Source organism: Eretmochelys imbricata, chromosome 1, assembly GCF_965152235.1.
Source record: "Eretmochelys imbricata isolate rEreImb1 chromosome 1, rEreImb1.hap1, whole genome shotgun sequence".
In the NCBI taxonomy this organism is placed as follows: domain Eukaryota; kingdom Metazoa; phylum Chordata; order Testudines; family Cheloniidae; genus Eretmochelys; species Eretmochelys imbricata.
In genome coordinates, this window is record NC_135572.1 from 111,855,927 (window position 1) to 111,880,124 (window position 24,198).

General features: G+C 41.6%; 1 protein-coding gene across 3 annotated transcripts in view; it reads left to right on the forward strand.

The window, feature by feature from the left end:
* The first annotated feature begins 757 nt into the window (after window positions 1–757).
* MCF2L (MCF.2 cell line derived transforming sequence like) overlaps window positions 758–24,198 on the forward strand; it is a 115,726-nt gene continuing 92,285 nt past the window's right edge. For all 3 annotated transcript variants that reach the window (XM_077807074.1, XM_077807076.1, XM_077807075.1), the window contains exons 1-2: window positions 758–841; window positions 13,962–14,076. In XM_077807074.1, the coding sequence (XP_077663200.1) occupies window positions 766–841; window positions 13,962–14,076 (191 nt within the window). In that variant the 5' untranslated portion in view covers window positions 758–765. The remainder of the gene's footprint in view (window positions 842–13,961; window positions 14,077–24,198) is intronic.

Genomic DNA, 24,198 nt, shown 5'->3' on the forward strand with positions numbered 1-24,198 from the left:
AGGCTGTTTGGGGAGGCACAGCCTTCCCTACCTAGCAAGTTCGATATAAAGTGGTTTCACCTATAACACGGTAAGATTTTTTTGGCTCCCGAGGACCGTGTTCTATCGGGGTAGAGGTGTATGCCCAAATGTTATTTACGTAGCAAAAGCATACTTCAGGACTGGAAGCAGAAACAACAGGACAGTCTGAGTATAACTGTTTTTATCCCCGTTCAACTCTTCTCTCCTGGCTTAGACATATCAAGAACCAAATATATTTGTGGACCCTGTCACAGTGAGCGTTCAATAACTGCAGGTAGTACTAGACTGGCACTATTCTATTTGATCAGGTCTACATTTTAAAATGGATATTATCTATAATATTATTTAGGGATTTTAATTGACAATTCACTGTCACACATTCTCAGTTCTGTCTGTCAGACTCAATCATGTGCTGGCACTAGTATTTCAATGCATATTAATGTGAGGGCAAAATGAAATATAAAAGACCAAGTGGGTGTCAGACACATTTAAAAACAGGTGGATGAAAATGAGGAACGGTGGCACGATGGTCCACAACAATGTATCAGTGAATGTATCAGTCCTGCTCCACATGGAAAACCAAATGAATTGCTCTTGCCAGAAGACTGAATGACTTTCTTCAAACACGTGACAGGTGTTTCAAAATTTGAATGGCTCTGTGTCACTGCTCTAGAACTGAGAGTTTGTGTGGACCGTGATTCTCTGTAAAATGACATAGCATTGTTTTTTGTTTCAGAAGAAATCATGCATCAGGATATCATTCCCCTCTGTGCTGCAGATATTGAAGACCAGTTAAAGAAGCAATTTGCCTATCTGTCAGGTAAAGACTGGAAAGTTCCTACTGTATCGATTGTTCAAATGTGCGGTTTCAGCTGTTGGTTTCTATCCATACTTTCACATAGTCACTGAACACTATTATCAGGGCATCCATCATTTTGCGAACTGTATTTAGAATTATTCATAAAGAGATGCAGTTCTGGAATTTATCAAAAAAAATTAAATATGATTGACACTTGAATTATTTATATCCTCTCTAGTAGTGCTAGCTGGTTGGCTTAGTGGGCAACACCACAATGCTCTATAGATCTGTAGATAAGGAGACCCAGGTCTGAGGCTAACCTCAGTTAATCACACATGGGTCAGCAGGAGATGATAAAGTTGTAAAAAACTGAAGGAGGACATCAGGATTTAGCCTACTGTATAGAGAACTTTGTGAACTGAGACTTGAAAAACTCTGTATTTGATTAGTCTTAACCCAGTTACTAAAAGAGCTTTTTTTAAAAAAAAGAAACAAAATGCTAAATATATATTAGATTATGTTGCAAACTTACTCACCTATCGTGGGTCAAGAAACAAGAAAAAATTAGATTTCTTACCTTTGACATGCAGAGAATGTAATCGTAAGTATACATGTCCCCAACGGATTACATGGAAAAAAATGCCCCATTAGTTTCTCCTTGCCCCACCCAGCTGCTCCCCCAACAGAACTAGACTTCTTCCGCCTTTCTACCCATCTCTCAAACCACCCACACAATGTTGAAAACTAGTCATTCCTTTCCCTCAAAAAAGGCCAATTCATTCCTAATCCCATCCTGTCCCCAAATCTCCCACCTTGTTATTAGCCAGCCATATGATTCTGCTTTCTCTGTGTCCATGAGGGTTCATTCCTAGACACTGCCTTCCCATCCTCCAACTATAAGAACATAAGAATGGCCATACTGGGTCAAACCAGTGGTTCATCTAGCCCAGTATCCTGTCTTCCGGCAGTGGCCACTGCCAGGTGCTTAAGAGGGAATGAACAGAACATGTTTTGCTGAAGCCACGCGATATCAAGTAAGCCTGACCCCTTACTGAAACCACTGAGCAGGTCTCTACACAGAACTGAAATACAAAAGAGCGTTGACAATAGTCAGGACTCTGTTTCTGAGAAACTACTGACAATGCAGTAAAATCATACCATAAATGTGCCATAATGCTTATTGAAAAACATAATTTCAACTACACATACAAAATGATGGGTCTAAATTAGCTGTTACCACTCAAGAAATAGATCTGTGAGTTGTCATCAGACAGTTCTGTGAAAATATCCACTCTGTGTGCAACGGCAGTCAAAAAAGTTAACACTGTTAGGATACATTAGGAAAGGGATAAGATAACAAGACAGTAAATATAATGCCACTATATAAATCCATGGTATACCCATACCTTTAATACTGCGTGCAGTTCTGGTCACCCTATCTCAAAAAAAGATATGTTAGAAACCAAAAAGGTACAGAGAAGGGCAGCAAAAATGATTATGGGTATGGAACAGCTTCCATATGAAAGATTAAAAAGACTGGGATTTTTCAGCAGAGAAGAGACAACTAGAAGGGGATATGATAGAGGTCTACAAAATCATGAATGGTGTGGAGAAAGTGAATAAGAAAATGTTGTTTACTCCTTCTCATAACACAAGAACCAGGGTGTCACTCAATGAAATTACAAGGCAGCAGGTTTAAAACAAACAAATGGAAGTACTTCTTCACATAACACGCAGTCAATTGAACTTGTTGCCAGGGGATGTTGTGAAGGCTACAACTATAGCAGGATTCAAAAAAGAATTAGATAAGTTCAGGGAGGATAGGTCCGTCAATGGCTATTATCCAGGATGGTCAGGAACACTCCGCCTACCCCATGCTCTGGGTAGCCCTAGCCTCTGATTGCCAGAAGCTGGGAGTGGATGACAGGGGTGGTTCACTATCTGATTGCCTGTTCTGTTCATTCCCTCTGGGGCACCTGGCATTGGCCACTGTTGAAAGACACGGTACTGAGCTAGATGGACCATTGGTCTGACCCAATATGACCATTCTTACATTCTTATGCCTATCCCAGTCTCTGTGGGGGTGATGTTAGATAGACCCTGAGGCCCTTGGAAGGGGAGGTGCAGTCTCAACTGCTCCAGACCCTTCCCCCACTAGCCCAGAGCACATGGAGTTTTTGCCGAGGTGGAAAGGGGGACAGGAGAGGCGAGATTTCTCCATCAGTGCCTGCTTCCCAATGGGCAGATTGTGGGGGAAAGGAAAGCCGATTGGCTCCCCGAGTTTCCCCCATCCCCTTTCTGTACGTAAAGCCTTTGTTGGTGTGCAGCAGCCATCTTGCTGGAGTTGCTGCCCTGCCCAATAATGGAGGTATAGTTTGAACTGCAATTAGCACCTCCTCTCCATTAAAATGAATAAAGTTGTGGCCTTTCTGTGCAGAAACAGAGATGGATATGTTTCATTCTCCTGTGTGTCCTGATCAATGCAGTGCATTGCTCAGTACAGGTGCATTAAATCTCATTGTGTTCATTGTTGTTCATTAGTTATAATGACTGTTTCCTTTCTATTGTATGGGCTGAACTTGAGGTTTATTTCTTCTGTGATGCTGATCATTTTTTTTAGGCTTTGTCTACACTGCGCACCTTTTAGCAACCTGGCTGTGTCGCTACAGCCATGCCACTAAAAAGTTGTGCAGTGTAGCCGCTGTTTGTGGGCAGGAGAGAGCTCTCCCACTGACCAAAAAACTTCCATCCCCAATGAGCAGCGGTAGCTTTGTTGGCAGGAAAGTGATCCTGCCAACAAAGCGCTGTTCACACCAGTGCTTTTCGTCACCAAAACTTTTGTCTTTTGGGGGCGGGGGGGTGTTGTTTTGTTGTTGTTTTTTTTAACACCTCTGAATGACAAAAGTTTTGTCGTTCATTTGCCAGCGTAGAGAAAGCCTTAATGTCTGGGGAAAAATAAGCGGAGGTATTTTGTCTTAAAGTAAAGACGTACTCGATATTGGAAGGGCCGGTTGGAAGTGAAGGACCCTCTGGTATTTAATGTAAAATTCTCTTGTCATGTGTGAGGTCTGTGATGCTCCAAGGGCTTGTCCTACACTTAAAACTAAACTACAGTGTCTCCTGTAGCACTTCAGCATAGACCATACCTACGCTGGTGGGAGAGGGTCTCCCATTGCTGTAGTTAGTCCATCTCCCCGAGAGCTGGAGCTCGGACTATAGACAAATTCTTCCATCAGCTTAGTGCTGTCTGTGCGGGGACTTAGGTCTTCTTAATAACACTACTCCAGGTGTGGATTTTTCATGCCCCTTAGCAGCATAGTTAGGGCCCTACCAAATTCATGGTCCATTTTGGTCAATTTCACGGACATAAGATTTTAAAAATCAATAATTTCATGATTTCAGCTATTTAAATCTGGAATTTCATGGTGGTGTAATTGTAGGGGTTATGACCCATAAAGGAGTTGTGGGGGGGCCACAAGGTTATTGTGGGGGTACGTGTGGTACTGCCACCCTTACCACTTTGCTGCTGCTGGAGGCGGTACTGCCTTCAGAGCTGGGATCTCTGCTCTGAAGGCAGCCCCACCAGCAGCAGCCCCCAAGTAAGGGTGGCACGGGATGGTATTGCCACCTTTATTTCTTCACTGCTGCTGGTGGGGCTCTGCCTTCAGATCCGGGTGCCCGGCCATCAGCCACTGCTCTCCAGCCGCCCAGCTCTGAAGGCAGCACAGAAGTAAGGGTGACAATACCACAACTCCCCTAAAATAACCTTGTGCCCCCCACAACTCCCTTTTGGGTCAGGACCCCCAATTTGAGAAATGCTGGTCTCCCCTGTGAAATCTGTACAGTATTGGGTAAAAGCACACACAAGACCAGATTTCACAGGGGGAGACCAGATTTCACTGTCTGTGACACGTTCTTCATGGCCGTGAATTTGGTAGGGCCCTAAACACATTTATGCTGACCTAATTTTCGAGTGTAGACCCAGCCTAAGTTTCTGTTTCCTAACTAGGGGCAAAAAAAAAAAATGCTCGTGATCATGTTATGTAAGAAACAGTCTTACTAGATAACTGCAAGAAGGATTTACTACTTTTTTCCAACTGCCATGAGTTAAACCTATTATGAATAGAATAGATGCAATCCAATTGAATGCAATTTAAGATTCCTTAGCGCCTTCCCTCCCCCCCCAAGATTACTTTTCACACAGCCACAATCATCTTCAGCACTCATTATGTCCACGGTGCAGTGGAGCTGAATAAGAGCAGCCATTTCTCATTCCAGTTTATTGAATTTGTACTTAACCGCTCGATCTGTTATGAGTAGATGTTTTTGTTTTAAAAGCTAGTGCAGCTGTTTAATAATGGGTTGTGAGCATTATTTACCTTTTTTGTCGCAGTTTATCGTTCTAGTGCAATTTGACTTTTTAATGCATTGTGTCTATTTTTGCACTCCATATTTATCCTAGTGTTCATATTAGTGTGCTAATAGTTAACTTTCAGTGCTTTCCGATACAGTGTTGCTATGGGTTCTGGGAACACAAGAGCAGTGTTTAATATTCTGTCACTGAAGTTATGTAACAGCTTACTCACACTTGCATTGTGACTTTGCTGCTATGCTGTGTAGGATATTTTTTTTTGTCTTGGGAGTGCTGGGATTTTTTTTAATACTTGTTTGATCTTGTAATGTAAAATAAATTACAATTGAGGAAAGTATATAGATTTAAGAATATTTTTATTAAATAATTTCCCTTTAAGAGCTTTTAGGGTTGGTGTATTATTTATTGTATTAGGTAGATACACTTAAAATGTAGCAAAAAAAGCAGTGCTGCATATAGTTGAATATGCAGTATTTTCTCTAATAAAATATATTATTTATTTAGCTCGAATGTAGGACTGTAACAGGAAGTCACTGAACCTCAGCACAAAGCCCTATCACCCCTTATGAGTAGAGACCACAGCCTTTTCCAAACCTCTTTTTGTGATCGTGGATACCTCTGGATCAGTTAACTCTGTTGCCTCTTTTTCCCTTAAGGGTAACAATTCTTTCATTTCCTGGGGTTGGCAGACAGCATTTTTCTCCCTATGTCAATAGCCCCAGCCAAGTTATACTTGAAATTAAACAAAATACTTTGTATTTAAGAAATAGAGAAATGAAATAGTAAAACTAAGAAAAGCTTTTAAACGTAACCCTGTTTAGTGACAAGCTTCGAAAAATCATACTAGTACAGACTGAGTTTAAAGACTGTAGCTGTTGCTCTTAGTATGCAGACATTCGTTCCACCTAATCTATGGGTAGCAGTCCGTCCAAACTCCAGTTTAGCTCCAGACGGGTCCAAGTGATCCATTTATGTAGTAAGTTCATGCCCACACCCTCCTTCCCCACAATTAAAATGTTGTTCCTTGACATGTCCCTTTATTTTTCCGTTTACTCATTGTTCTCTCTGCAGAAGAACTTTTCTTGTTTTGGAAAGCATGTAACATTTTCATTAGAATGTTCAGACATTCGACCAGCTGTTCCTCTCAGACATCAGTTTGAATAACTCACTCCCTATAGCGGTATTTTTCTTTTACTTCACTGTCTCTTCTATTTTACTTGGTATTTTACTCTATTTTTTTATCTTTGTTACTCTTTGATACACAATCTTCTAATTTCCTTCTGTGCTTCAAAGAGTTCTCTCAAGCCTTTGTTACCTTTTCCAAGGACATTCTCTCCCTCTGTGGGTGATAAACACCTTGCTAGGGCTTTGTTCATTAGCACTTCATGTTATTTTCTCACTCAGATACTTGCTCAGATTTTTTTTTCTCCCCTGAGTGAGAAGTTGCCATATTTCCTTTATATTCACACTTAAACTTCCTGCAGTTGTTTACGCACAGGTACGTTATAATAGAATATAGATGAGTAAGAATAGACAGACAAGTGTATCTTATCAAAATATTATCTGCACAAATTAATTGTCACAAGCACCTTGAATATCATAAAACATGATAAAATACAAATGACTTCTGGCCACCACAAATAGTGAACCACTCATTCCAGCTGCCTTTTCTATGTCTCGTTCTCTGGTACAACATATAATGTCAAACAAAATGTAGATTAGATAATAATGGTAAGAGATTCACTATCTTCTTTAACATAACTGTTCTATAATACACATTTACACCTGTTTGTAATTCCTGATTACTTGCCTTTTCTGATAATTATGAATACTTTTTGCAATTACAACTTGAAAATTCACCAGCAGAAATTGTAATAAAATATTACTTCCCCACCTTGTCCCGCTAATATCCTGGGACCAACACAGCTACAACAACACTAAACAGATCTCCCCAGTTGAGGATTCCCTTACCATGGTGGAGTTCTGAGCAGATGTACAGCTATGCCACCCCCATTGCAGCCCCAGGATAAGGAGGGGGTGTAAAGCTCTGCTGTGCTCTGGCAGTTCTTGGCTGGTGGACAGTCCCTCGTGGGGCCCTATCCAGCCAGCATAAATTAGTACTCATAGAACTGGCCACCAGATCAGCAGCTGGCTCCTTTGCCCCAACTAGCGGCAGACAGAAGGTGCACTGTAGAGAACCTGTGCCCTTATTTTCATGTTCTTTGTAGTCTCTTATGACTCCCCTGAACAGAAGGAAAAGGTGCTTTACAAATTAAAGGAAATGACCGCAAACTACTTATTAAGCCTCTATCTGGTGGGAGGCATAACTGATTTATAGCTGTAGGGTTCTCTACATTTGATTCTCTTTGATTTTGTTTTTCTTTTGTCTGTTAAAGTAGACAAAACCCCCATTGAACGTGTAACCATGTTGAACCTGTTTTATAGTATATGCTTTCAAGAAAATAAAAAATATAGTATGTTAAACCCTCAGCAAAAGAGAGACTGGAAACTACATGTGTGCAGACTAGCCAGAGCAACCTTAAATTTTGGAATTTTGTGCTTTGATTTAACAGTTTTAATATTGTATTAATGCTAGTGCTTTGTATTAAATTAATCTTGTTTTCAAGGGGGGAATAGAATGAATCTAAAATTTAGAGGTCATCTTGGATATCTTACAGCTTCTGGTGGTTTTCAAAAACCAGACAGATGGTATAAGTTAAGATGAAATTTTGATGAGCAAAGTCAGGAATTAAATCATCTATCTATAGATAGATATAGTATACCAGGTTCTCAGGTGGCGTAAATTGGTATAATTCCTTTGACCAAAATGGAGCTGAAATGCCCAAACTGAGGATCTTAATCAATACGTTGTGGGGCGGGAGGAGGGGGAGGTTAAATCCACATTGTCAGTGGGACAGCTGTTACCACTTTCCTTGAATTGTTCCAGAGTTTTAAAATTTTAAAATAAAAAGTTAAAGTACTAAACTTACTTTTGGTGCCATACCCAATTTTTTTAAATGGATTATTTGGCCAAAAAGCATTAGATTTCAAATACATTTGCAAATTTGGCTAAATTGTAATCCAGTGTAGTTTGTAACTACAGATACTTTTGAATCCCTCTGGATTAAATGCAACCTAAGAAGAAACACAATATGTGTAAAAACTTCTTTCTTGTTCCAAAACAAATGTTTCAACACATTTTTCTTCTCTGATCTTTTTGCTGTCTAAGGAAAGCAATATAATGAATAAGAATAATGAAGATTTTAATCAACTCATACAGTTAAAATTGTTCACGAGTATGTTGAGTACTTCTGTTAATAAGTCAATTTTTTCATTATAGAAAATGGAAATTCCAAATCAGGAGGAAGCTTATTTCCAAACACTGGGTCTTCAGGCTTGCATTGACTTAGGAGTTAATTATATGAGTCCCAAGTGCTTGATTCTTCCATTCCTCTGTATGGAGTGATGCCAATACAGCCAAATTAGGGCTTTTAAACTACTGGTCTAGATTTGGGCCACTTAAGCATGCTAATATTTCTGGGTTTTGTCTACTTATATCAATCAATGGAGGGACACCATCCATTTTTTGAAAATCTGAATCAGTTACAACTTCCCACCATGGATTTAGGTCTGTGGATCCCTGTCCTTACTCTTTTTAACTAATATCATTTGCTTTCTAATTACCCCCTTGCCATATCATGTCCATTACCCTTCCTGACCAAAAGGACTGGAAAAAGTGCTTTTGAGAATCCATTAGTACCATCCCTTACTCAAGTGGAATGGTCACTACTGAACGTTGCACAGCTGCCCTCTATCTTTCTCCTATCATTTCACCAAAAAATCTGAGAAACCTTCTTCACTATTCCCAAACCCTTCTAGCCCTAAGAAGAAGAATCTGTGTGCAGCTTATCTGTTTGGGGGCTTTTTTTCTTTCTGTAAAATGATTTTTGATGCTAGCCTATGCTGCTCTTCTGCTATGACTGAATCGACAAGTGTATTAATCAACGATTTAAGCAGAGAATTCTTCTTTACTTGAAGTCTTTTATTCATTTTACTGGAGTGCAAGTAATTCCGTCACTTTGTGATTTCACGTTAGCACCATACTGAGATGAAAACATTATTAATCATTTCTTGTTTGAGATTGTACATCAGATAATTGATGGCAACATGCTTGGATACCATTGTATAAGAACCTGAATAGAGCAGAGCATCATGAAGTCTTAGTTTGCTATGTCTATATCCACCCTACAAGTCCTTCTGTAATCACGCTTCTTCCATGACATTTGCAAACCCTCATCCTCCTTTCATGAAGTGTTACATTACAGAAAATAAAATAAAAGTAGAACTTCAGTATGTGTAGAAAACACCACCACTTTGTCACCCATATGTTGTCTGTTTGGATTTTAAGTTTTTCAAGGAAAGGACCTTGTCTTTACACTTATCTGAAAGGTGCTCTGCATGGTTTTCGGTAGTATATCAACAATGAGAGAGACTGGGATTTTCAAATGAGTCCAAAGGAATTAGGCACCAAACTCCCATTGGATTTGGGTGTCTAGGTCTTATGGTCTCTGTTAAAATTCCCAGCCCTGGTGTACCGGAGTTCTCTAGTGAAACAGTTATCTATTTATTTTTATTTAAATAATTAAAACATGCCTATACAAAGCTCATGGTGCTTTTGTGCATAATTAATATTAAAACTTAACCCCCCAGTATTATTAAAATGGTCAAACAGGAACTCTGCCTGCCAGCCACCTACAAAAAAAAATCCTTTCTACCCCTTTGTTGTTGCAGGAAATATAAGCTCAATTTTCTCTAAAAAACCTATCAGATAGATGTTGTATGCAGCCGGCCTAGAAGATTATCAAATTCAAGCCACTTCAGACTGAGGAGGAAGAGCAGAGTCCCGAGTCCCAGAGCCCTCGCAGAGAACGCTCTACCGGCAGACCCCTCTCTTTTAAAACAAGAGGGATCCGACTCAAGCACCGCAGCTGGCTGCAGCTGGGTCAGTGTGTCACAAAGAGAGAGGCTGTCCCTCAGATAGGCAGGTCCAGGCAGGCTTGATTAGTAATTGAGGAATTGGTTCCCATTAAAAATTGTTAATAGTTGAAAGAATAGGAGTACTTGTAAAAAAAAAAAAAAGGAGTACTTGTGGCACCTTAGAGACTAACCAATTTATTTGAGCATGAGCTTTCGTGAGCTACAGCTCACTTCATCGGATGCATACCGTGGAAACTGCAGCAGACTTTATATATACACAGAGAATATGAAACAATACCTCCTCCCACCCCACTGTCCTGCTGGTAATAGCTTATCTAAAGTGATCATCAGGTTAGGCCATTTCCAGCACAAATCCAGGTTTTCTCACCCTCCACCCCCCCACACAAATTCTTCTCAGAGAAAACCTGGATTTGTGCTGGAAATGGCCTAACCTGATGATCACTTTAGATAAGCTATTACCAGCAGGACAGTGGGGTGGGAGGAGGTATTGTTTCATATTCTCTGTGTATATATAAAGTCTGCTGCAGTTTCCACGGTATGCATCCGATGAAGTGAGCTGTAGCTCACGAAAGCTCATGCTCAAATAAATTGGTTAGTCTCTAAGGTGCCACAAGTACTCCTTTTCTTTTTGCGAATACAGACTAACACGGCTGTTACTCTGAAAGGAGTACTTGTGGCACCTTAGAGACTAACAAATTTATTTGAGCATAAGCTTTCGTGAGCTACAGCTCACTTCATCGGATGCATAGCTCATGAAAGCTTATGCTCAAATAAATTTGTTAATCTCTAAGGTGCCACAAGTCCTCCTTTTTCTTTTTGCGGATACAGACTAACACGGCTGCTACTCTGAAACCTGTTGAGAAATCTAGGACTTTCAGGCTTATAAATGGAAGGGGGACAAATGTATTCTTATCTTTTTGACATTTTGCTTTTATCCTTCATATACATCAGAAATGAAAAAAATCTCACAAGTCAGCTGCTTGAAAATGTGAGGCTACTTCTACAGAATATTCCTCCGTTGTTTTTTCCCAGTCTGTTAATCCCTTGGGAAACTGTTGTAACATCTCATAGATTTTAGGGAGTTACACTGGCATAAAACTGGAGTTATGCAGCAGTGAATCAGGCCCCAAAGATCTAAATTGTAACTAGCTTCAATAGAATGGGCTGTTTTTATGAATCAAGATTGTTCATGAGAGTAATAACTCCTGCAGATTCAAATCCCAGGGTTGGGAGTTACCTGTAGGTAAATTGAAAAGGTCCGGGAAATGTTATCTGCCTTTCCTTCATATACATAGGATCATGATGTTCTGTACTCACCTAACCTAAATAGGAGATGGTTCATGAGGATGCTTTCAGGCACGTGCAATTAACAAAATATTCATAAACACAAGTTAAGACTTATTAAAAGGTAGATGAATTTATGCCTCATTCATAAGCAGCTTCACTCAAAGAATCAAGATCTATGGAACATCAACATTTTAAAAAAAAAAAACAGATTACCCCAGAAAAATATATGGCATACAAATAATAATTAGAAAAGGAGGACTTGTGGCACCTTAGAGACTAACCAATTTATTTGAGCATAAGCTTTCGTGAGCTACAGCTCGCTTCATCGGATGCATACTGTGGAAAGTGTAGAAGATCTTTTTATACACACAAAGCATGAAAAGATCTTCTACACTTTCCATAGTATGCATCCGATGAAGCGAGCTGTAGCTCACGAAAGCTTATGCTCAAATAAATTGGTTAGTCTCTAAGGTGCCACAAGTACTCCTTTTCTTTTTGCGAACACAGACTAACACAGCTGTTGCTCTGAAACCTGTCAAATAATAATTAGTACTTCAAGTCAAATGACTCCAAAATTGTTTCCTGCAGGAGGGCCCTGAAGCAGAATATCATTTAATCACATGCCTAGCTTTAAGCATGTGGTGATGTGTTGCTAGATTAATATTAGTGTTACAGTAAACTGATAGTTTTAAACTTTAAAACATATATTGCAACCACATTACTCTTTTTTTGTTTGCTTTGCCTCAATTAATTTCTACAAATCAGAAAGCCAGAAACAAGCAAACAGCCAAGAGGAATACCACAGTCTATTTATAGTGGGTATCTGTTTAAAACTGCTACATTTCAGACTTTGGAAAGAAGACCCTCCTATAGTGAAAAAATATATTCTAGAGAAACCCAAACACTTACAGAGTTTAGGATTCTTTGAGATGTAGAAATAAAAATTATTTTGAATAGGAAGAATATTTTTACTAAAACTAATAGAGGAAAATATTTGCTCACTGGGAAGGGAAAAAGGAAAAGAGATTAAGATCATCAAAACTGACCTTGACTTATGTTTGTTTTTGAATATTTATATGGTTAAAATTAACTTTCATATGCTAATGCTTGGCTCAGTCATAAAGGGTATGCTGCGAAGCCATGCTATTTGCACAGTAGTTATCATTTTTCCTCTTGGAATGCATCCTGGATGATTCATTTTTAATACAGTTTACATTCAGGAGTTTTACAGAGATATCACGGTGTTGCATGAAAGTAAGCTGACCATAGTAACACAAAGTAATCAGAGTAACTCAGAGTAGCAATATATACGCTTTTCTGATTACGGATGTTTTGGAGCGAAAAGCTTATTTTTATCAAAATAACTCTATGAATGTAGATATTTCTTTCTGAGTTAATGTCAGGTGCACATAAATTGTTTCTTATATAATCCTAAATTTACAGCGTTATAATTGTTGTTATTATTGTTTATATTAATAATGTTTAGAAATAATATTATAGCTAATTTATTCACAGTTGTCAGCTGTGAGGTTGAGACAGAATTTCCCCAGGATATTGGCAGGGACCTTATTGATTGTTTTGTTCTCTACTCCTTTTGTAGCATTGAGCAGGGATAATCTTTTAGGATTAGGTGGGTCTGTCCCACACTATTAACTTTGTGCAGTTGCAGGGGGTTAGAGAACCTTGGCCATTCTTTTATATATTAATTAATCATATTTGTAACTGCATATAGTGACATATATAAAAATACTTAGCTATAAAACCTGTGGGAAATACATTTTAAACTATTTCACTTCCCCTTTTCTTAATTTAGATTCTTTGTAGTGGTGGACAAATCACAAAAGGTTCAAATAAACACTCAGAAGCTCAGATGTTTAATTATGCTTTTTCTCTTCCACTTCGGTCTGCAGAATTGGACAGGAAATCTCACCAGAAACAGACTCTTGTTGTTCTGCCACTTCTTCCAGACAAGAGTGGAAACTGGAAGTGTAGAAGCCTTGCAAAAATAAAATGCGGCAGGGGGAATTACATGAGCATTTTCAACCCTGTGAAAGGTTTGGCTCAGCTCTGAGTGAAGGTTCCAACTGACTTTAGTTTGGGTGGTTTTGTTTTGAATTGATAGGTTTTATTTTAAATAATTTGTCCATTTCTCATTTTATGTGGAGTATCTTTGCAGTCAGGTAAAGTAAATTGTATGCAAGGCGCAGAGCCATCTGGTGTTAAAACCAGTTCACAAAGGGAACAAAGACACTTTACCCTTTTATTTAAAAAAAAAAAAAAAAAAAAATGTTGGAAGTACTGGATATGGTGGATTATATTTCCTAAATTGTACTTGAAAACTAGATTACTCAGAGTAAATATTCCCATTTCTGAGGACTACATAACAATTATTTTAAAAAAATTAATCAATAATTGGTTTGCCAGGAAATATTAACTACATAAGGTGATTAATCACATATCAATACTTTTGCTTATGCTTTTTAGGTGGTAGAGGGGAAGATGGTTGCCCTGTTATCACATTCCCAGACTACCCAGCTTTCAGCGAGATCCCAGAGAAAGAGTTTCAGAATGTCCTGACATATCTAACTAGCATTCCAAGGTAGGTGCTGCTTGTGCCAGAGAAAACAGCAATGGTTATCAAATATGTTTACGTTCAATCACCTGTGTCATACAGGTTGCAAAGTTCAGACTCTGTGACCAATTATATGGAGAAAAGAAAAAATACAATTTGTCTTATGATGAATTATAGTCATTAAGAGTTTTTATTGGTAATATAGCTCGATACAAGAGTTAAGAGGTAGTGTTTATGCTTCACCGGCACGTCAGAGAAAATAATTCTCTGCTGCAAGCAAATGCAGTTTTTGAGCTATGCCCCTCTATTCTGTGAAAAGAATTGGCTGGGTCCTGTTGTTTCACTGCATTCTCAATTTCATTAAAAATGTACACATGCTTGGGGCAACATCTCATTCTTGTTAACAAAACCAAACCTGGAAAAGCCCGCATTATTCTGTGGGATCATCTGTCTCCCTTCTGGACTTTTGAGGATTCCCTGTTGCACCAGTCACTATTTTACACCCTGTTACCTTGTTGAGGCCCCACAATGGAACAGCAGCCTTCCAGGCAAGGAAACTCTGGGCAGGACACCCCTCAGAGCATGAGAATACTACTTAGTTATTCCCAACTTCTTCTACTGATCAATGTGCATATTCTCTTTTTTCCCCCAGCAGCTGAGCACACTATCTTTGCAGAACTTTCATCTCCTTCTGGTTGTGGTGCACAAAAACTGGCCAAGCAATTTACCATGGTTCTTTTACATAGCAGTGTGGTGCCTTTTATTAAGCCAGTGGGCCAGCCCACAGAAACCACGTTTTACTGTAAGCTTATTGTGGAATCAAGATTATTCCAATTTTTCTGACCTCCAGAATGAGAGAAACGCATTTTATTTTATATTATTCTTTTAAGTTCTAAAATCATCTTTGTTGCCAAATATATCCCCCTATTCTCAACCATTGGTTTTGCAAGGGTCAGATGTAGGAATTGACTCTTTACTTGATCAACCTGAGGTCTCTTAATAATGGATAGGTTCCTTGTGTGCAGAGACTACTGCCTATCATGTTGACCAACATTGTCTTATTGTTGACTTGTACTCCTCCATCTGTCTATGTCCATCTTTCATCTTTTTTCCTATACTTAGATGGCCCTTGCCTGAAGGGGCTTACGATCTTTTTGCTCTGTTTGCAAAGCACAAAACACAATGGGGTCATGGTCTATGACCACGTCCCTAGGCACTACAATAATACAAATTATAAATAACAATAAATCAATAATAGGGTAGAATGCATTTGTCATAAATATAAAGGGAAGGGTAAACACCTTTAAAATCCCTCCTGGCCAGAGGAAAAACTCTTCATCTGTAAAGGGTTAAGAAGCTAGGATAACCTCGCTGGCACCTGACCAAAATGACCAATGGGGAGACAAGATACTTTCAAAACCTGGGGGGAGGGAGAAACAAAGCCTCTCTCTCTCCGTCTGTGTGATGCTTTTGCCGGGAACAGAACAGGAATGGAGTCTTTGAACTTAATAAGTAATCTAGCTAGATATGCGTTAGATTCTGTTTTCTTTAAATGGCTGAGAAAATAAGCTGTGCTGAATGGAATGTAGATTCCTGTTTTTGTGTCTTTTTGTAACTTAAGGTTTTGCCTAGGGGGATTCTCTATGTTTTGAATCTAATTACCTTGTAAGGTATTTACCATCCTGATTTTACAGAGGTGTTTCTTTTACTTTTTCTTCAATTAGAATTCTTCTTTTAAGAATCTGATTGCTTTTTCATTGTTCTTAAGATCCAAGGGTTTGGGTCTGTGTTCACCTGTACCAATTGGTGAGGATTCTTGTCAAGCCTTCCCCAGGAAAGGGCGTGGAGGGCTTGGGAAGATTTTGGGGGGGAAAGACATTTCCAAATGGGCTCTTTCCCAGTTATATAGCTGTTAGACGTTTGGTGGTGGCAGCGATAAAGTCCAAGGGCAAAAGGTAAAATAGTTTGTACCTTGGGGAAGTTTTAACCTAAGCTGGTAAAAAATAAGCTTAGGGGGTTTTCATGCAGGTCCCCACATCTGTACCCTAGAGTTCAGAGTGGGGAAGGAACCTTGACGGCATTACATATATTTGGTCAACATACTGTACTACCCCATGGTGTGTTGTTTTGTTGCATTATTTCAACAATGTAAGAGAAATGTAATTATACTATACATAGCTTTCTGAGTTAGAAACAGCTCACTTATAAAAACATGATTATCTAGCACTGTCCCTTGAGCAGTGTTCTTTCCTCTGTGCATCACAATAATAGCAGTATTTGAGCAGGGGAGACCAAAGTAAATTGTGTATCTGCAGCTACTAGACTATTTTTGAAATAACTGTTGGCGGTAAGTGGCCTCTGTATAAACTGTTTTATTTACCCTGTACTCTTTTTAAGAGAAACATTTGTTTTTGCATATTGTTTAACTTTAGTCTCACCTTTTTTCATACCTTGCTTGCTACTCTGTAAAGAGACACCATAACTGTTATACACACCACAGAGTTACTGGCAGTGGTCTGAGCTGTACTTGGTGACTCTGCAGTGTACCAAACCGTGGGTAGGCCAAGTAAGTTGCCGGAATTGAGAAATCAGTCTGACCAAGTGTGTCTGTAGGGCGCTGGTGCTGTGGAGAGAGAAGAAAATACTAAACAGGATGGAGATGTAAGGAACAGAGCAGGGAGTTGAGGAGGACTCACAGGGAAACACAGGAAGAAGGCTTTTTGGAGGAATGGGAAGCTTTGGGGAAGAGACAAGCATGAGAGGGGAATAGTTGGGCATACTTTCATAGTGGGAAGGGACCTGACTGAGCTGTGGGATCAACCAAGGTTAAAGCAAGCTGACCTGGAGAGAGAGAGAGGGGCACTTCCTGGTTCAAAAGACAAACCAAGTGCTGCAGGATAATAATCCTGGATGTCCTTGTAGGACCCTGGCCTCATCCCAAAGAGTGCTCCGTAGTGGTGAGGAAATGGAGGCAGGGAAATGCACGTGTAGGGTTTACTATTCTGTGCCTATCTTGTGTTAGTAAGTAAAGAGCAATGGCGTGTTAGTGTCCTATGCAAAGTGCATGTGTGCGTGCGCATGGGAGACCAACCGCATACCCCCCAGGAGGTAAACTCTAAAGCCAGAGTGCCCACACAACTGGAGTTCTGACAGAGGGTGTAATTAAGCTACTGGAAGTCTAATGAGTGGGAGGGCAGCACTACTCCTAGGGGCCAGACTGTTGGACCATGGGTCCCAGCTCTTAGGCGGGGGGTGCTAGACAGAGGGTCTGCACCCTGAGCATGTACCGAGAGACTCCAAGCTTTGGGCAGTGCCTGAACTCTGTTCAGACTCTGAAGGCTTAAGGCCCGCTGGATCTGGAGAGAGCCCAGCTAGAAGGAGCTTTACCAGGGCTGTGTGCATGACAGTCCTCTTCATCACAACCCACAAGTCCTGCCTGCCCAAATAGTGGATACAAACCTGGGCCTCCAAGGGAATGGTGAAGATGAGTGAGCTGGCATGATGCTGTGTGTGTAGGTTTATATGTATAGATATTGCAAGCTAACAAAGGAAATGGGTTGGGGGGAGGTCCTCAATCCCTTAGCAGTTTGAAATATTATCTTAATTTTCTACATTGAGTATTTTATTTAATGCAGTGCAACTCCCTCAAGCGGATATGGCTGGAATTACATATTTTATAGATACAAGGATGTAATACAGTGAACAAAATCCTCTTGAGAGCATCATCTAATGTGCTTTGTAATCTTTGTAAATGTTAAATACAAAGCGCTTTTGTGACCAAATTTATCAACCGTATACGTTTAAGTCGTCCTGCTATAGCAGTGCAACTCATGGATTAAGGATGAGTGCTGTAGATCAGTGGTTTTCAACCAGGGGTACGTTACCCCTGGGGGGTACACAGAGCTTTTCCAGGAGGTACATCAGTTCATCTAGATATTTGCCTAGTTTTGCAACAGGCTACATAAAAAGCACTAGCAAAGTCAGTACAAACGAAAATTTCATACGCACAAAATGAGAATGTAAGCAATTTGTCAGTAATAGTGTGGCTGTGACGCTTTTGTATTTTTATGTCTGATTTTGTAAGCAAGTAGTTTTTAAGTGAGGTGAAACTTGGGAGTATGCAAGACAAATCAGATTTCTGAAATGGGTACAGCAGTTTGGAAAGGCTGAGAACCACTGCTGTAGAGTGTAGACTATGAAGGATTGGTAGCTAATCCCTTTACTGCTCCTGTTTTGATAATGAGATGTGGTGTGGGTGCGTATCTGTGTTTTAAGTTTGTCTGTTTAAAGAAGACCTTTAAAACCATTGTCTTCATCGTAGCTACTGATATTTTTGATAGATGATACTGAATAAAGTAGGGTTTTATCTTATGTAAAGGGTGGAGTTTCATGTTTCTGTTTTGCTTTGCTTTTCTTGTAAAGAAAACTAAATTTAATCAAGCCACATCAAGTTTTTTTTTTAAAAGTTTTTACAGTAGTGTAATCCCTCAGCAACAACAATTCAAGCAACAATGCATGGCAGTACCTAACTTACTAGGGAGATGCGTCCTAACAAAAATATTTAAAAACTAAGGGCTTGACACTGCAAACATTTATACAGATGAATAACTTTAGTCACAGGAGTTAGTGCCATTTGAAATTAATGGCACTGTCATTTTAATAAAGTTATGCACATGCTTATGTTTTTGCAGGAATTCGGTTTGATGTTAATAAAGTTACCTTACTGAGATATTAATAAAGTACTAGGAACCAGTACAGAGCAATGACCCTACAGGCTTGTCTTCACAAACAGCACTACAGCAGTGCTGTTACACTGATACAGTTGCGTCACTGTAGCACTTCAGTGAAGATGCTCCTCTACCGACGGAAGAGCTTCTGCCATCAGCATAGTAAATCCACCTCCCCGAGAGGCGGTAGCTATGTTGACGGGAGACTCCCTCCCATCAGCATAGCGCTGTCAACAAAGGGGGTTAGGTCAGTATAACTACATAGCTCAGGAGTGTGGATTTTTTTTCACACCCCTGAGTGACATTGTTATACAGACATAAGACTGTAGTGTAAACCTGACCTTAATCTTATAGCCGTTAGAAATATTCTTGGGTCTTAAAAAGAACTCCCTCCAGGGCTAATCTCCTCGTCTGGTGGAGAAAGCAGAGGAGACTGTGTTTCTTGCTGTCTCACCTCTTTACAGGGTGGGTACTGTGATCATAGCTGCTGCTGAGCTGTAGAGAGGAAGATGAGGTAGTACAGCACAGTGATAGTTCATAATTAATAAGTGGGTGAATGCCAGAGGACCCCAATTTACATTGTCCAATGTCAAGTATCAGTACCCTGAAGTGGTACAGGCACCCTTGGGATGTACTCTTAGGATATGTCTACACTGCAAGTAAAAACCCACAGCTGGCCTGTGCCAGCTGGCTCGGGCTCATGGGGCTGGGCTAAGGAGCTGTTCCATTGCTGTGTAGACCTTTGGGTTTGAGCTGCAGTCTGAGCTCTGGGACCGTCCTACCTTGCAGGGTCCTACAGCACGAGCCCAAACATCTACACCGCAATTAACTGCCCCTTAGCCCAACTCCCAGGAGCACAAGTCAGCTGGCACAGGCCAGCCCTAGGTTTTTAATTGCAGTGTAGACAAACCCTTCATAAGTTTCATCAAGGTGGGGCAGAGTACAAAGAAAGAGGCTTCAAAACACTCAAGGAAGTAATTTCAGAAGGACATACATTGTTCTCTCCTCTTTCACTCTCACTCTCTTTTCAAAACATTTTTTTTCTTTACTGTAAAATGTGCTCTTTTATCTCAGTAAGTTGACTTTTAAGGTGTGGGATACACCCAGAGGCAAATGCTATGTGTATTTATTCTGATCCAACACAGCTGTCATTTAAACATATGTTTTGTTAAATTATTAATGTGGACACATTCTCGGAATATACATTTTAAAAAGATACGGTGTAGCACAAGTCCTTAGTCCAAAGATTATGAATAAATTACCCGTTGTATAGAAATGACAGGAGGTCTCAAGCATATGGTTTTGCTTCTGGGTCCTTAGCAGTTTCTACTGCAGCCAGACTATTAACAATGGTCAGTATATTCTGTGAGAGAAAAAGTGTGCTTTTTTGTTGCTATTTTATGTTCACCTCTTTTTTAACAAATAAATAAAGCTAAAATTTCTATTGATCCAAGAAACTTTGAGATTAAAACCCTAAATACCTAAGGTGGATCCTCCTGGAAACAGGCAATTTCAAAGTTTGTATCATTCAAGAGAAATGGAAAAACTACAGTACAAAAAAATCTACCAAATATGGGAGCCCACCCTGACCTCTACACTAACTATAAATACAATACACAAGATTTTTTTATCTGCACGCAGAAGAAATGATCTTGCACAGCATCTTACTTTTCATAATTAACTTGCTTAGCCATGCACAGGGGTTAGTCCCATTTTTCTTTTCCTTTTCTGTCCTTTTAATTTTTATTTCATTGAGATAGATAAAATAATAAGCAATGAATAAGTTTCAGTTGACTCTACTTTTTCATATGCAGTAGCTACAGCACAGAGAGAGTCGCTGACTTTTCTGGGGGACCCTATGGCCTAGGAGCTTAGGCATTGGCTTCTAGTGTTAAGTCTGATGCTTAACTAGATATAATTTCTTCTTTGAGGGCTTGCTCATGTCCATTCTTCTTAGGTAAGTGCATGCTGTGTGCAGCATTATCAGAGATTATTCCCCCAGTGGTATCCAGAGGGCTGGCTCTAGCAACCTCTGAAGCCACTCACTTATGCACTGGCCTTGCATAAGTTCCTTCTTACAGTCCGTGATGGCTGCTGGAAGGACCCTTCTTGCGGTGGCAAGACTTCTTCCCAGAGGTTTTTGGACTCCCTCCTTCATTCGTAGTTATCCTAGTTTAGTGTATATAGTTATTACAAGTAGTTTTAGTGTATATAGTTAGTGTAAATACATAGTTCCTATTGTTGAGGGACTTCTTTGCCCCACGGGCCAGGCATGCCCTGGTCCCTGGGCTTCAAGCCTTACACCTCCTGTGGCAAACCTGTGTGTGACCCAAACTCCAGTTGCTTAAAGTGCCTGGGGGAAACCCAGGTGAGGCACAAGTGCCAGATCTGTTGGGACTTCAGACCCCACACTGAAAAGGTCAGGGACATGAGGCTGAAGGCTATTCTCATGGAAGCTGCACTCAGACCAATTTCAGAACCGAGCTGCTCGATTTCGGCGCCAAGTACTTCAGCATCGGTGCTAAGTGCTCTCCTGGCACCAAGCTCTTCCTGGCACTGTTCACCCCATCTCCGGTGCTGAGGAAGAAGCAGCGAACCAACAGAGGGCACTTGCCAACACAGAAGAGAGACAAGAGCGGGGAAGGCAGCATAGTGAGATCTATGTGGGCCACTCTTCTGCTGCTGGACCTGTCGGCACCGTTGATGCCTAGGGCATTGAGTCTGGTGTGGGACCCTCTGCATTGGTGGTGGGTGAACCCCCTCTTTGGGAATGCTAGCCCACCAGCCCTGCCCCTTCTGCTCAAGATCCCCCTGTTCCCCGGCCAAAGGAGTCCCGGCCCTCGGGTGCCAGGCTGGTCCAGCCCCAGTGCCGCGCTTGGCTGCCAGTGGGCCCGAGCTCCAGGCTACCAGCTGGAGCTGAGCTCCTATCGGCTTCAGGGTAGAGGGGGAGTGAGAGTGAGAGCGAGGCCTCTGAGCAGAACATGGGGCGGCGGGGAGCCAGTGTCCAGAAGCAAGAGGGAACACAGAGCGTTGGGTGCCTTCCCAGCACCGGGCCCCTCGGCACCTTCTAGAGGTAAACCTTCCCTGCTCCCAGTGTCCCGCTCTCTGATGTGTTGCTGGTCTCCAGAAACCCACTGAATGGAGGCAGAAGCGGGTACCACTCCACCATGCTCGCTGACAATACTTTTCTTTTGAGTCTGAAGGGGAACCTTATGTGCTACTGAAAGCCCACCACCCGTACCCAGTGTATGCACCACTGGACTTCAGTGCCAGTCCCCCGACTGGCACCTGGTCAACAAGTCGCTGGTGGATGCAATGGCCTTTATCGGAACTCCTGGGGTTTTCTCCCAGTACAGGGTCCTCCCTCGCAGTGCTCCAACTCACTGGTTACAGAGAGATGGGCTACTGCTCCTGCCTGCTTGGGACCTGACACTGACTCTGGTACTGACCTCAGTACCAATGTCCACTGGAGCCATCTCCAGGATGTAGTTGAGGAAGACGAAGGAGCCCCTCCTCTGGTGGAAGCCGCCTCCTCCTCCTCCCTAGATGAGGCCATCATGGGTCTCAGTAGCTTGCTTCTACAGGATGATTTCAGGGCCTGTCAGGACCTTTTGAAGCAGGTTGCTGCAAACCTGGGCCTGGAAATTCAGGAGCTCAAAGTGACATTGCACAGCCTTGTTGATATCCTGGCTGCAGCAGCTCCATCCAAGATGGCCCTGCCCATCGATGAGAAGGTGATGGGACCAGTCAAGGCCCTGTGGCAAACTCCTTCTCTGCCCTATTTGAGATGGGAGGTAGAGAAGAAGTATTATGCGCTGGCAAGCGGTTTTGAATACCTGTACTTGCATCCCCTCAGGTCTCTGGTGGTATCTGCAGCTAACGAAAGGGGCAGGCAGGGCCAGTCGAGCACTACCCCAAAACAGAAAGATGTGGAGAGATTAGACCTTTTCAGAAGAAAGGTTTATTTGATGGGTAGCCTCCAACTACATACCTCCAATCAGCAAGCTTTGCTGGTAACATAGGATTTTAATTTATGGGACTCCTTGACTAAATTCAGAGACTCCCTGCCCCAGGAGTCAAGGAGATGGATCACTTGATGATTATCTGTTCTGTTCATTCCCTCTGAGGCATCTGGCATTGGCCACTGTCAGAAGACAGGATATTGGGCTAGATGGACATTTGGTCTGACCCAGTATGGCCGTTTTTATGTTCTTAGGAGTTTGTGACCCTTTTGGAAGAGCCTAAGAACATAGCCGGGACCTCTCTCCAGGTGGTTCTGGATACTGCCAACTTGGCAGCCAGGATTATGTCCTCTGCGGTCACCATGAGGGGCAGTTCTTGGATCCAGTCCCCTCCAGATGTGGCTAGTGTCAGTTTAGTCACTGAGCAGACACCACTTGGACACAGTGCTCACATTTCCTTCTCTGGTCCTCGCCCCACTGGGCTGGTCGAAAGGCCCGAGATTGGTGATGAGGGCATGCCCATTGATAACCTTAATCTCAGACATGTCTGACCTAGGGTAGAATGCTCACCTCAACAGTCTCAGTACTTGGGACCTCTGGTCCAAGAACTCTCCGTGAACATAAAGGTCAGGGAACTCAGGGCGGTACACTTAGCATGCCAAGTGTTCCTCCCCCAGATCTCAGGCAAGGTGGTGCAAGTCCTGACAGACAAAACTATGGCTGTGTTTTACATCAACAAGTAGGGAGGGCTCAATCTTCAGCCTTGTGTCAGGAGGCCATCCGTCTGTGGGACTTCTGCATGAAGTACTCCATTCATCTTGAGGTGTCACTTCTCCTGGGAGCCTGGAATGGAGGATCACCTCAGCAGATCCTTCTCCTCTTACCACGAGTGGTCGCTTCTTCGAGAGTCACCAGATTAATCTTCCAAAGATGGGGGGCCTCCACAGGTGGACCTGTTCACCACCAGGCAGAACAGAAAATGCCATCAGTTTTGTTCTCTGCCCAGACACAGCCTGGGCTCCCTTTCTGACATCATCTTGCTCTCATGGAGAGACCACCTACTTTATGCCTTTACCCCAATCCCCTTGGTTCACAAGATCCTCCTAAAAATCAAATGGGACAAGGCAAGAGTTATTCTGACAGCACCAGTGTGGCCACACCAGCATTGGTTTGGCACACTACTGGATTTCTCGGTGTCAGCTCCCACTCTGGCTCCTGCTCCCGCTCTGCCTCCCTCTTCGTTCAGACCTGATTTCACAAGACCATGGCCAATTACTTCACCCGAACCTTGCCTCCCTGAACCTAACCACATGGATGCTGCATGGGTGAACCCTGAAGAACAAGCCTGCTCAGAACAAGTTCGGCAGATCTTGCTAGGCAGTAGAAAGCCTTCCACCAGGGCTATCTACTTGGCCAAGTGGAAGTGTCTCTCTTGTTCCGCTTCTGAATGTGCTCTCTTT